Below are 13,174 nucleotides of genomic sequence, written 5' to 3'. Positions count from 1 at the left end.
AAAACACCTTTATTCATTTCAAATGATTAACATCTTTGATTTGGTACCAAGTTATTTTATTTACAACACGGTTGTGGCACAGAAGGAAATGCACTTTTAAATAAGTGACATCCAAAGTTTCAAGTGTATCTTTAATTAACTTTAACTTTTTGGCAGAGTGACACATTTGTGCAGCTTAAAACAGCGACGCTCTGTACGATGAGACAGTAACAGAAGGCTTGGCAACGTTAAGTGGCCCACAAGAAGACCAACACTAATGAGCGTGTGCATCTAACGGGTCAGTTTCAAAATAGTTGGTGCATGTGTGAAGTACGCATTATAAATATGTACCCTTGAAGATCTGGTGTCTAAAATGCAAACATTTGGAATAATACAAATCACATCAAAGATAATTAAATTCAAACTTAGACATATACAATTAGTAAGATTAGATTAATACAACAAATTGCATAAAAGATTGAGAAATATTGATCTTGGGATTTATGATACACCTTTGATTGACATAAGACACAAAGTGCAATTCAGCAGTGAGCCTCAAAGTGCTGATAGTGTGTATTATTTAGTGTTAGCAGAGAGCTGAGACTTCAGGGGCACTACAGGCACCGTAAACACGCTGAACCTCTGGCAAGATTCTCCTTTTAACAGCGATTGTTAAAGCAGCTTTCCCTATCGACCTACACAGGCATCAGGTTCCCTCCATCGAGGTCTGGAGGTAAACGTAAAAATATAAAGAAGGCAGAAACAGTCACTTGCTGATTACAGTTTGGAAAAAATAAAACCAGACTGTCCTGATGTTGTTGAGGTTTATGTCCTCCCCACCTGCTGACCCGCGATGGTCTGGAAGGAAGAGTCCACCATTAGCTCTTATGCTACCCTCATACATCAGTGCCAACAGCACGCAACCCTTTAGATAAACCGTGGAGGGTTGTGTGCCGTTGCTGTTGGCGACCGTAAACACAGTTCGGTTTTCCTGTCAAGAGATGTTTGATCGCTCTGTGTCGATGTCCGTGGACCAAGCCTTTGAGTGCACACTGGAGTCGCTCAGACACTCGGAGGCGCGGGCCGTCGTTTGGTGCAGGCCGGGCCCCGCCCCTTTCTGCGCCGCCGCGGGTGGACTCCGCTCGCCGCTTGCCGCCGCCGCCCCTCCTCTTCCCCTCAGTCACTTGATGCGGTGGCGGACCAGGGAGGACTCGTCGGTGATCTCCCCGGAGCGGTTCCTGCGGCAGGGCAGGACCAGCAGGAGCAGCAGCATGATGAGGACCACGGCGCAGACCGCCATCAGGGCGTAGGAGATCACCCACATGAAGGGCTCCTTCGGCGGGGCCCAAGAGCAGTTGGCCGCCACGTCTGCTGCCGAGAAGGGCCCCGCGACCTCTGAAAGGGCCTCGCCACCGCTCACTGCAGGGATACAGGACACGCACGTCTCACTGCTGACACGCAAGCAAAAAGCTGAATATAAATGGACTGGAAAATCTATTATCTACCGATTATATCATAGAACTGATAACCAGCTCGAAAAACGAATTTTTGAGCCTTCTAAAAAAAAAAAAAAAAAACACCTACATTTTGTATATTCTGCTCAGGCAACTTGAAATCAACGCATCTCAAACATGTTAATATACAGTATATAAAAATTCATTAACATGTACTACTACTACTGCTAAATAAAAGTCATATCTAAAAACCTATAGATTAAAACAGCATCATTGAAGCATTTTGAGATTAATTCTTTTATACATGGCCAAGTCATTGATGGATGACGATAAGAAAAGTTCCGTTTAGCTTTAACCAGCCAGAGATTAGAGTTGCCAACCCTGCTGTCACAAGCTCGCATTTTCTACATCCGCTAAGTCTGTTAGCTTAAAACGGAACAAAGGTGATCTTTGTACTACAAGATGCGAGTTGGAGGCCCTGCCCACTGTTGGTGGGGACAGGGACGTCCCACTATTAAACTATAAAAGGATCCGCTCCTGATGACCACAATATCCTTTGGGTTTTGGTCAGTGAACACTAGAAGTGATGTTTAATATCATATAGAATATTATTTTGTACTTTATTATCTGCTTTTCCATCAGTTCTCAGTCAATAGAGGCAGACCTCTGGACAATGATTCTATTCTATGAGCACGTAGATATGAGTTGAGATACGAGTAGTTGCTCTGATTTTACCTAGAATGTTCCAATACACAATGGGATACGTTAAACACCCTTTTTAAAAAAAATGTTTTAGTGAAAATCGCCCTCACCTGCACAGCTGCTGAGGGCGAAGCCGAGTCTCCGCTGGGCGCGGTCGAACACCACGTAGAAGCCTTCCATTACAGTGGCGCCGATGACCAGGCCGTTCGCTGACGAAGACAGTCCAAAGCGGAAGCAGTCCAGCGTTCCGTCGACGTCTGTGATCGGCTGAATGTACAGCTGTGACGCGGCGGACAGATTAAGAGGTCGAAGAGGACCGATGAGTGAGAGAGTCTCTCAGTGTGGATGCAGCGGAGGCGGCTACTTGTGTTTATCGGGTACCTTCGGCAGGATGGTGATGCGGAAGGACTGGCTGGTGTTCGTGGCCCTGAGGTAGATGGACAGCTTGGGGAAAAACCTCCAGGGGGTCTCTCCCTTCATCCAACACGCGAGCTTGCTGCCATCCCAGAACCCCGACGAAAAGTCCTGGATCTGACCCGAGTAGAATCAAAGAGAAATAGACAAAGGGCGACAAAAACACACAGGGTCAGACGCAGTATCGAAAGAGGTTTTCTTTTCCTCACTTGGGCTTAATCTGCAAGGATGTGGGTACATTCATTTAGAGTGTTGCTTCAGGTTCAAACTCCCTTCCCTGACAACATGTTTCATCCCTGTCTGCAGGAGGGGGGGGGGCAGCTTACCAGAGAGCTGCGCGTGATGGCTTCCACCACCGCGTTGAAGACGTTTACGGGAAGACGCAGCAACGTCGTCCCGCTGTCAACAATCGCTTTGTCCATGTTGTACTGAAGGAAAATGAGAGAGTGAAGTGCAGTGGTGTTATTCTAAATTCAACAGCAAAACTAGAGAATGGAAAACAAGGAAGCTCTTGAGTTCATTCCGCTGCAACTCAAAGTCAAGGCTCACTTCCTTGTTGTAACCGTGATACAATCAACTCAGAACAGTTTATTTAAAAAAGCGAGCATGTCATCGGTTTCCAACTTATTGCCTTTCTGCTTCAGACACAAGATGCAGCTTAGCTTGACGCGTACCTCTCTGCAGTCCAGGTCCAGATTCTGGTCCCCAACCTCCAGCTTCAAAACCTCCACCTGGAAGTACCACTCTTCTACGATAGGTGTGTACCATACGGATCCCTGATACAGAGTTGGTTCAATCCCTCCCATGATCTAAGGAAGGAAAAAAAGGTACTTCAGTCACTTCTAGGTCAAAACACCAACGGTGAGAGAGGCACACGGGGCGTTTGCATAACAGCGACAGACCAGCTCTCAGCAGGACGCTATTTTAGCTCAATTGGCTCCACTCTAAGCAGCCGGGCCTCCAGCGGAGAACCCACATTCAGTGTGTTTACATGATGGTATAATTCTAATCTTTGCTTAGTCGGACTATGCTCTCTTTCGGGGGGAGGTGCTATTATCCCAATATACGTGGCAGTGAATAAATCGAATCATTGGCCGAAAGCATGTCATATCCGATACGATAGGTGGCGCTGTTTTCATTACAACTAGTTGTGATACAGCCATTTCCGCTTGACCGCTTCACCACTACCAACAACAACCAACAACAATAACAACATCAACATTACGAGAAAATTGGCGAACGGAGAGCAAGGTCTTTTTGCATGATGTTAATAGGAGCACAGCGAATGGCGCTATTGGCTGATTTGATAACGGAGAGAAGACGCCGTCGGGATCTCCAAAGTCCAGTTCCTTATCCGATTCACCGCTACATGCCACAATAGTCGAACTATCAACTGGATCGGCTCGAGTTATCCAGGGGTGTTAGTCGGATCGTAGTCGGACCGCACATAATAATTCGATTTCAGTCCGACTAAGCCAGTTATTCGAATCCATGTAACCATGCTGATTGACAAGGAGGATACCAGCTATTCGCTTCCCAAACTGCACTTGGCTGCTACATCTGATCCACCAGTGAAAGTTGAGTGCTCAGCCACATCCTGGTCCTCTGTGAGTGAAGCACATAATGGACACAGACACCAACTGCATTGAAACATTTAGAGGCATGTCGCTAAACCGAAGACTGCTTAGGTCAAATGTCTCTTCCAAGCAAACCTTTTTGAGCAAGTGCTTCTGATCACACTCGGCCCCTCCTGACTACTCACGAGGCTGCCTCCAGGGGGGTCCGCCGTGCTGCTGGCGGAAATTCCAGCACCGCACATCTGGAGGGAGAAGATGTCAGGAATTCCCAGCTGTTGCACCAAAGAGTTGAAGAAGGGCACCACGGACGAGTCCGGCTGATCGAGAGACAGGAGATGAGTCATCGTTAGCGTACAATCATCCAGGCTGACTTAGAGTATGTTGAATACACATAAGTTAATTAAGTCTGGGGGAGAAAAACAAAAAACTTGTGTGAATTAAAGAAATACGCAACTGATCTTAAAACAATTATCTAGACATCCGAACGTGATTATATGGGGGAAACAAAGTATTTAGGAAACAATAAAAAAACACTGAGCCACTAGTTTACAATAATCAAAAAGTTTCTATCATATATAAAAAGACAGGGACACGACTCGCTTCCTCTCCGGTGAGATCGGAGACAATTTTCTTGTCCTCATTAGGTAGTCTTACACAACTTTAGTCCAGGAGTTGTGCCCCTTGACTAAAGGACGCTTTCTCTCCTGTCAGATGGGTTTTCATCTCAGCGCTGCGTTTCGATGTCACGCATGACAAAACAGGCCTCAGGCAAGTGGACTCAGCAGCACAAAGTAGTCAGTGTTCACGTATCGGTCCCTTAATCGCTTTCATCCCAATAGTTGCCGCAGTCGGCACAGTGAATGAAAGTGAAAAAATATCATGCAGGTTATGAAATGAGGATTACACGCAGCCACAATGTGTGATTTGAGAGAATAACGGTTTTAGCACTTTGTTTGAGGGGAGACCCAGTCTCAGGCTCTACACCTCAGGGTTATACGGTGTCCTGTAAATTCATTCAATTGACGGGAAAAAAGCCAAGCAATCTGAGGACGTGCCTCTTCTTTAAAAACAAAACAAAACAAAAACATTTTTTTCCCCTTCAGATTATCACTTTTTATCTAATGAAATGAATGTTGCAAGTCTGTTCATTAACCTATGACATGGTTAATTCATTGATCTGGGGTAATGCCTTGGAGGTTCTTTTTGTTTTAATCAAGCAAAAGCACCACCCCCCCCCCCCCTTGCTGCTGAAAATAAATCACAAGCGTGAAATGTTTCTGCTGTCATGTGAAATGTGCATGACTACACCCGGATGAGATCTGAAAATGATTTAATGCTGTGACATGCACGACAGCAGGAAGTCCCCTAGTACGGCTTGATTAACTTGACAAAAACAGATTTATTTTTTGCTATCATTCCATGACGTTTATATAAAAGAAACACCATATATTTTCGGTTAATATGAATCACTTTCAGTTCTTTTGCAGCAAAGAATGGCAAAGAATACCTCAACATTGCAGCACATAACGCTGACCTGAAAAAAAAAAACTCACAGTGATGCAACCAGTCAGGCTGCAGCAGTATGGATTTATGTCCATACAAATAAACTAATGCAAGGGTATTTTGGGGCAAAAGTATTCACAATACTGACATGCATGATACCAGTGACTAACTTCCTCTGAGAAGTGCTATCTTCACTTAGAGACTATTGTTATGGAGGAGTACAGAGGACCAATAGAGAGCATCATCACATGGTGCAACAGCAACCACCTGAAGCTCAACCAGCAAAACCAAGGAGCTTGTGGTGGAAGAGGAACAGGAAAACCCCTGTCCTGCTTGTCATGCAGGGGGAGGAAGTCAAGAGGGTGGCCTCATACAACTACCATTTCTCTCAGGAAAGATCATATGCATGTTTAAAAAAACATGGCCGACTTAAAACTATCATCTCAACAAGTATGGTTGAAAACTGAAGAGCTTCTCTCTCTCTCACCCTTGCCAGCATGGGGTAGGCCAGTCCCAGGATGCCCTGCCAGTTGACCCCTGGAAGGAAGAAGCCCTCAGAGGACAGGATGGCAGCGATGTTGATGGTGGCAGACCCATTGGGGCCATTGGGAATGGAGACACGGTCAGTGCCCAGTTCCCCTTCCCAGTTGCCCTGAGTGTACCTGACAGCCACGGTCCGGCCAGAAGACTGGTAGGTACCGGAGCTAAACACGGGGGGAGAAGGAGGAGAGGAAGGGCGAATAGTTAGAAAGGCCTGTGGCAGATCAAAAGCTCAAGTTGGGCGCCAATTTACATCGGCAATAATGAAAAGATGCCAGTCAGAGAGACGTTACATTGCAGAGATCATGTCATTCATTAATATTGGTATGATGTTTCCAAGAGTGTGTGTGTGGGACTTGGGAATTGGGGAATACCCATACAAAAATGTATATTTTAAAATAAGTTATCTTGCATGTTTTAGCAAAAGTATGGCCCTTAATATGCAGTGTACACATAATTGACCAACATCTCATAAATAGGACTAAAATCATCCTATGGATGCACAGTGCATTATTCCATCACACACTACAGCCAACACTAGTGCACTGTCTGAGTCTAAGCACTGCACGCTTCTAAATAGTATTGATTATATTTCTGGAGCGAATGGATTTCATTCAGACGGTAACATTAAACAAAATGCAGTTCATAACTTCACGTTTGCGCGGCCAAACAGTTGGCTCTAATTACAATACCGCCGAGGGGATAATCCCTATATTTCTGCGTCTGTTCTTATTATTCCCACTATGAATATTGACAACATTTTGCAGGTCACACAAGGAGTCCCAACCACTCACAGCGCAGCGTCGAAGTAGTGAGTAATAAACGGGTGTGGAGCTGCAGCCACGGCAAAGTTACTGCTTCCTGTATCCACCAGGATGTTCACCTGAAATACACAAGGGAGAGTTTCTTCTAACAATTGCAGATATTTGTTTCAGGCCAATCTCACACACACACACACACACGTTTTTTTCCCGGACTTTTAGAATGCCGCTGAGGCATTAAAGTTTCGGTTAATGTATAAATAAGAGCAATTAGAAGAGGAAAAAGATTAGCAGAGGACGTTGAGGGAGAACAGCAAGAAAAGCTAAATATAATAAAATAAAAACCAAACATTATAATGTATTTGGAAATAGTGAAGAGAGAATCAAAGTTAGAAATACATCAAATAATTAGGTAGGTAGGTTGAGTTCGAAAAGAGGTACTTCAATACTTGTTGTCATATATGTGACTGATTGGATCATGGAAATTAAAGCAACCCAATGTGTTTTTTTTCCGATGCTGTTGAGTGTTGAACGTTTCAGTCAGTGTTTTGTGGCAGCGGATTAGTTTGGAATTTCACAAATACTTGAAGAGCGCAGTTTACAGCTGTATTTGATTGCATAGTACATACACATCACTACGGTACTGGCCATTTACAAAAATGTCATATTAACGTTAATTAATACTAATATTCAATAGAACCAGACTGCGGAATTTGCCAAATCCCAGAGACACACAGTCATTGTTGCAGTTTGTGTTTGAATATACATAAAGGTGTGATCTATGGGACAAACACTGCCTCCAGTTCCTCACATGACTGCACGACCTATCCGGGCGTCCCGGTGTGTGTTTTCGTGGCCCGTGGCGGAGTCCAGCTAGCAGCGGCTGACATAATCTCCTCTTCCAGGCATCAAGTCAACGAGCAGGACCTAATTAGCTTGCAGACTTCTGTCACCTCCATCAAGGAGTAGTGGCCACATCAACGCTCACCAGCAAGCACATCTCACCATGACGGGGTCATGAGGCCGATGCCCAAACACAAAGAGGTCTATACAGTAGCTTCTCAGTGATGTCACAAGACACAGTCAATGAAAAATATGGATTACACAAGAATTTAGCATGCTGGGAAAGAGTTGGCACGCGGAAGAGTCGGCACAGGCGCCTCAGGTTGCCTGCCTTTGTTTTGGAAAGACCAGAGCAGAAGGAAGTGTTTTTGTTTTTTTAAGTAAATGTTTGACAGCCGAGGAGAAAGGATTTCAAACAATTGCGTGAAGAAATCCACTTCCTCAAGCCTAATCACACCTAGACCGTGTCTAACTGGAGCATGGTCATCATTATCACGCATGTTTCCTCAGACACTAAAAGTATTACAAACAACATTTTAACATCCCACAATCCTCCTTATTTGTGAAGAAGAACAAGGGGCCATTTTTATTGCCAAGTATTACGTTGCACATACAGGAAATTGTTGTCTGCATTAACCCGTTCCACACAGTGGGAGCAGTGGGCTGCCGTAAAGGTCCACTCTACTCCATGCAAGTCATTATGAAACAGACGTTATCAACCTGTTCAGTCGGGCACAGGAAGCCCCGGTTGGCCCGTCCGCTGGGAGTCAGGCTTATCAGTTCCTCCTCATTGGAGAAGGTCCCATCACTGTGGCTGCACCTTCTAAAAACACCCGCTGCCCGCGTGCAGATGGCATCAGCTCGGCCGCACAAGGCCGGAACCAGCCAAACCGGCCAGATTGGAGAATACGGCAATCTTTGTGGGGTGAGGGAGGGTGTTTCCTTGTTCCCACAGTGTGTATCTTTCCTGCTCACACGATCCTCCCCCGGCTCAGCTGCTCAGCCCCGGGCGAACCTCCACCCCTGCCGCGGCGGTGGCAGCGGCGGGCTGAAGCTGAGCGCTCGCTGTCTAATTGGCAGTGACTCCACGGCGGCGATGTGCATCTGCTACCTGTTTGTACCAATTAGCAGATGTGAGGCTCTGCGGCCGACACCTCGGCCTGGCTGCGCCGCACGCCAACAGATGTGGCACATCACTGGCTCATTTCAATAAGAGCCCCATTTAACGCCGCAGCCCTGTAATCACATCATTATCGAGTTGGAATCATATCGATGGTACGACTCAACCGTGTCGAGTTACAGGACGTTTCGGGCGAACCGCGTCGCCACCTCGACCAACGCTGGCTCGACAAATTGATATGATGGGTTCGCCATTAATAAAAACACAAGGCGCACGAGTAGAATCTGCAGTATCAGAGCAGGAAAATAAACCACGAGGTGGAACCGATTTTACTTCCTCGGGGCTGTGCGGAGAGCCAGTCACATGACACCTCGGTCACAGATTTAATTCTGTGATGTCGCCGCAGGAAACAGGCGGGCGGAACTGACGCGGTTTCAGGTCATCGTGTTGGCTAGCTCGCTAGAATCCACAGACTGTAAAGCCCTCTGAGGCAAATTTGTATGAAATAAAATGAATTGAAAAGGTACTGAGCCAGTGTTGGTGTAGTAGTAGAGTAGAATTGTGACAATGAAGTAGTCTGATGATAATGTTTTAAAATCAGTTGTAATCCATTTCAGTCATGGGGTTGTACCGAATGATTGATTACTGATGAGGAAACACGCCCGTGCCTGGTGGAAGGGAACGCATAGCTTAGTGTACTAGTTGTTCTCTGTGCAGGTCGAGGATGTTGCACAGCAATAACAGCGCTAACCCTAAACAAAAAGTACATGGTTTGTGGAAACCGGTTTGTGGTAGTGCACTACCCTCTCACAGGTGGACACGGGGCGGCGACATGGCAGGTAGCCCCGATAAGCCCCTGTGAGCCAGAGGATCTGAGCTGTGCACACCCAGGAGTGTCACAATCTCTGATCTGTTTAACTTGATATGCCCAGGAACAACAGGTCAAGTCCCTAATGAGATAATTCACCTTCGGATTAAGCTCCATTTCAAACCCATCGTCTTACAGACGCAGCGGCAGAGCCCCGGCCTTAAACCTACAACACCCCGATGGCTCATGTATTTTTAAACAGTGACTGGAGAGTTGGGCAATTTAGTTTCACTTAATCATTAACATGATCGCGTTAGGCACTTTGCATAACAAGCAGTATTAAAAACGACACGTTGCGCACACACACACACAGGCCTACTTCCGTGCAACCAAAAGAAACGAAGCAGCAAATGTACCTGCAGGGCTGGTGGTGCTCTGTGCTCCCGGGGAGCCTCATAATCCCCATCAGCTGCTCGGTGAGGGAGAGAGTGGTCCTCCCAGGCAGCATCATGTGAGTGCATGTGAGAGGGGCTTTAGTCCACCTTCAGACCCAAAGGAAGCTAAAGCCCCCCCACACACAGCCGGGTTTATGTTAAAAGCACAAATATGCCCTCATCTCCCCTACGCCAAAGTCATTCTCTTTTCTCCTATGAAACTATCATCATGGTTATGGAAATATTAAATACTGCACGAGTAGTTGGATCACATTGTGCAAACACACACACACTCAAAAAGGCACACACGGTTTAGTGAGTAGAACACATGACCATGAGTAATCACAATGAGAGTTGGTAGGTGGATCAAATACAAAAGGGGTACATTTAGTTTTTTTTTCTAATCAAAGCGAAAATAAAAACCGCCTGTGCAAAAAAAAAAACGTGTCAATAAAAAAAACCATCAAATTAACAAATAAAAGAGTTTGTGAAGTCGTTACCTTCTGACCAGGTGTACCGATGGACATTTCTATGTAGTAGCCTCTTCCATAGTCCCCTTGCAAGTTATTCACCATGTCCAGAAAGTTGACGGCGCCGCTCGGGTCCGAGGCCAGGGAGAGGCCGTCTCCATCAGCCGTTAGCACCACCCGCCGGGTCACGCCGACGTCCGAGGAGACGTTGTAGCTCCCGGTGGATATCTTCAGCGGCACGGTAAAGTAGCACTGCGACACGCCGAGGAACACGCTGAAAACGAAAGCACGCGTGGAGACGGCGGCGGCGGCGGCGCGGGCCATGGCGGTGGCTCGCGTCTGACGTCGGTTGACTTTAAGCGGCGGTCTTGACCGTTGAAAAGACGCGTAAGAGTCACTGGCTCGAAGTTTGCTCCCTGAAAGTTTTCAGTTCGGCCACCATGGAAACGCCTCCGCGGCGGTAACGGACATGCCGGACACGCTCCTCCTCGCCGCCGTCAGGAAGGAGTCAAACGCGCACACATGCTCGCACGGTAAGACGGGGGGATATAATAACTTTTACTGTGCAGGTCGAGCTCCGACTCCGAGATGTTTCGGGATCATATCGGCGAAAGTTTGCGAACTGTATCAAGCCAGCAGCAACAGAAGACGTGACTTCCGGCTGTGTAAACTTTCAAACTAAAGTAGCCCGGCGGTTTTTATGGCTACCCCAAAAATATGACAAATAAACAATAAATGCGTCCCTTGTATGTTACCTCAACATTTTGCATTCAATCTAAGATGCTTCATTTTTGTATTGTGTCACGTAGCCAGCTATCCGTTTTGTGCTTTTATTTTGAATTCAAACTGGTTTGAACAGTCCGTCTTTTTTCTACCGGCTTGGTGCTGCTGTTTTCAACACTTCCTGGCTGCGAGGTGACAGATTTTATCCCCCCAGCGGGTCGAAACTACATTTCTCTACCCCTTGAATTGACGTGAACTCGCCGAACAGGTTGTTTTTATCACTTGAGCAGCGTGTCTCCTCTTATAACAGTGTCACCGGAATTAGACATATAGTTTCGCTTAATGTGTCCTCATTTACATCGACAGTCAGATTCTCCATCCTTTGCACACAGCCCTTGGTTGTCTTGTTATGGTTAAGGCTATTTTAAATGTGTTCAGTTACAGAAAAGGAAACGTCTTCATGCTCATTCTACACCAGAGGCGTAATGTAACAATGAACCTCAGTTAATACATCTTTCAAATTCAGTTTAAATGCTGTGAATATTTAAAAACAGCCCGGTATTTCATCTCTAACTGTGTTGTACAATACAGGTGTTAATGCAATACTACAATTCATATATCAACTTGTGCATATTTTTGATGAATAGGTGCTCTTTTCTTCTTCTTCTTCTGTTACGCTTTTTGTGTTTTGGAACTTTCAAGACAATGCGAAGCCATGCAAATTAAAGTCAAATGAGATTTCAGATAAACCCATTACGATGATATTTACAGTTAAGTCTGCTGAAGCCCATTCAGTCACATTGCTGTTCCTGTTCCTTTTAAAGTCTCAAAAAGCTCAGTTAACTTCACAAACTGACGTGAGCTAACATGCACAGTTCAATTATTAAGAAAAAACAGATGCAGCAGGGTCTTAAAGCCCACAATTTACTGTCCAGACCCGACCAATAAAATTGTTACTTTAATTAGTCACTTAGTTCACAAACAATTAAGTAGCCAAAAATAATGCCAACGGAAATCACGTGAATTTTCTCCACTGCTTCTTTAGTTTACTGCATACCCAAACAACAACTGCTTGTCCGTAATACCCGCTGTTGTTTAGATTTTGGGGTATTTCCTGCATTTGATTTTCTAAATGAATGAACTAATTTTTCTATTTTTTTTGTCTCATTTGCTGCATCAACAGTGCAGAGAAAAGATCCCAGTGGAAAGGCAAGATCAATGTCACAGGCCTTCTCCACGCTGCCTGTTTCACACACAGACAACCACTGTCTCACTCAGAATTCCTCATGAGCCCACAGCCATACGCTGTCACATGTTGCCCTCATCCCCATCTCTGTTTCACTCCTTCATTGAAGTTATAGAATCCCGATAGTTACAATAACCTCAGTAATATGGGGAAAGAATGTGACCGCAAAACATAATCTTTTCAGTGTTCTGGTTGTCATGCACTTGGTCTTGTGAATGACCCATTTAAGCACCGTTCTTGTTTCTTCCTCCCTGTGAGATATTTCCTTAGCCTGAGAGTATAAAAACAGTGTGAAGCAGGAATGCGGTGCTTACTTGTTTGTTACTATCCAGGAAACCCAGTGCATCCGGTGGCAGATCATGTGTGTTATACGTCCTCGGGCGAGCAGGTTTTTATTGTTATTATTTTTAAAGTGCCTGTGTCCCATGTGTTGATTTGACATTTGTAACGTGTCCATGCAGGTCCTGCAGTTCCTCTGCTGGCCACAATAAGGCACTCCACACCATCCCTGGGCTTTTAATCCAATCTAAGAGTGTTGTAGCATCTTCTGCTTGTGAGCAAATTAGGCAGCTTAGCAGAACCAGTGTTCCTTCATTTGGA

The 13,174-nt window shown here is 45.6% G+C and overlaps 1 protein-coding gene across 1 annotated transcript; it reads right to left on the bottom strand.

Moving 5' to 3' along the window:
• Positions 1 to 39: 39 nt before the first annotated feature.
• bace2 (beta-secretase 2) lies at positions 40 to 11,286 on the bottom strand. The gene is made up of 9 exons (XM_040187203.2): positions 10,636 to 11,286; positions 6,964 to 7,052; positions 6,117 to 6,333; positions 4,312 to 4,443; positions 3,224 to 3,358; positions 2,876 to 2,977; positions 2,517 to 2,666; positions 2,246 to 2,414; positions 40 to 1,398 (listed from the first exon to the last, which is right to left on the bottom strand). The coding sequence occupies exons 1-9, from the start codon at positions 10,927 to 10,929 to the stop codon at positions 1,160 to 1,162; spliced, it is 1,527 nt and encodes a 508-aa protein (XP_040043137.2). The 5' UTR covers positions 10,930 to 11,286; the 3' UTR covers positions 40 to 1,159.
• Between the last annotated feature and the right edge of the window lie 1,888 nt (positions 11,287 to 13,174).

The sequence above is a fragment of the Gasterosteus aculeatus genome, chromosome 1, assembly GCF_964276395.1.
Source record: "Gasterosteus aculeatus chromosome 1, fGasAcu3.hap1.1, whole genome shotgun sequence".
NCBI lineage: Eukaryota > Metazoa > Chordata > Actinopteri > Perciformes > Gasterosteidae > Gasterosteus > Gasterosteus aculeatus.
This window is presented reverse-complemented; position numbering and strand designations above follow the sequence as displayed.

Excerpts from the sequence above, each read along its gene's own strand:
- bace2 (XM_040187203.2), bottom strand. The coding sequence starts at position 10,929 with ATGGCCCGCGCCGCCGCCGCCGCCGTCTCCACGCGTGCTTTCGTTTTC. Across the intron at positions 6,334-6,963 it reads CACTACTTCGACGCTGCGCT|CTCCGGTACCTACCAGTCTT; the intron begins GTGAGTGGTTGG and ends CCCCGTGTTTAG. Across the intron at positions 2,667-2,875 it reads CCATCACGCGCAGCTCTCTG|ATCCAGGACTTTTCGTCGGG; the intron begins GTAAGCTGCCCC and ends TACTCGGGTCAG.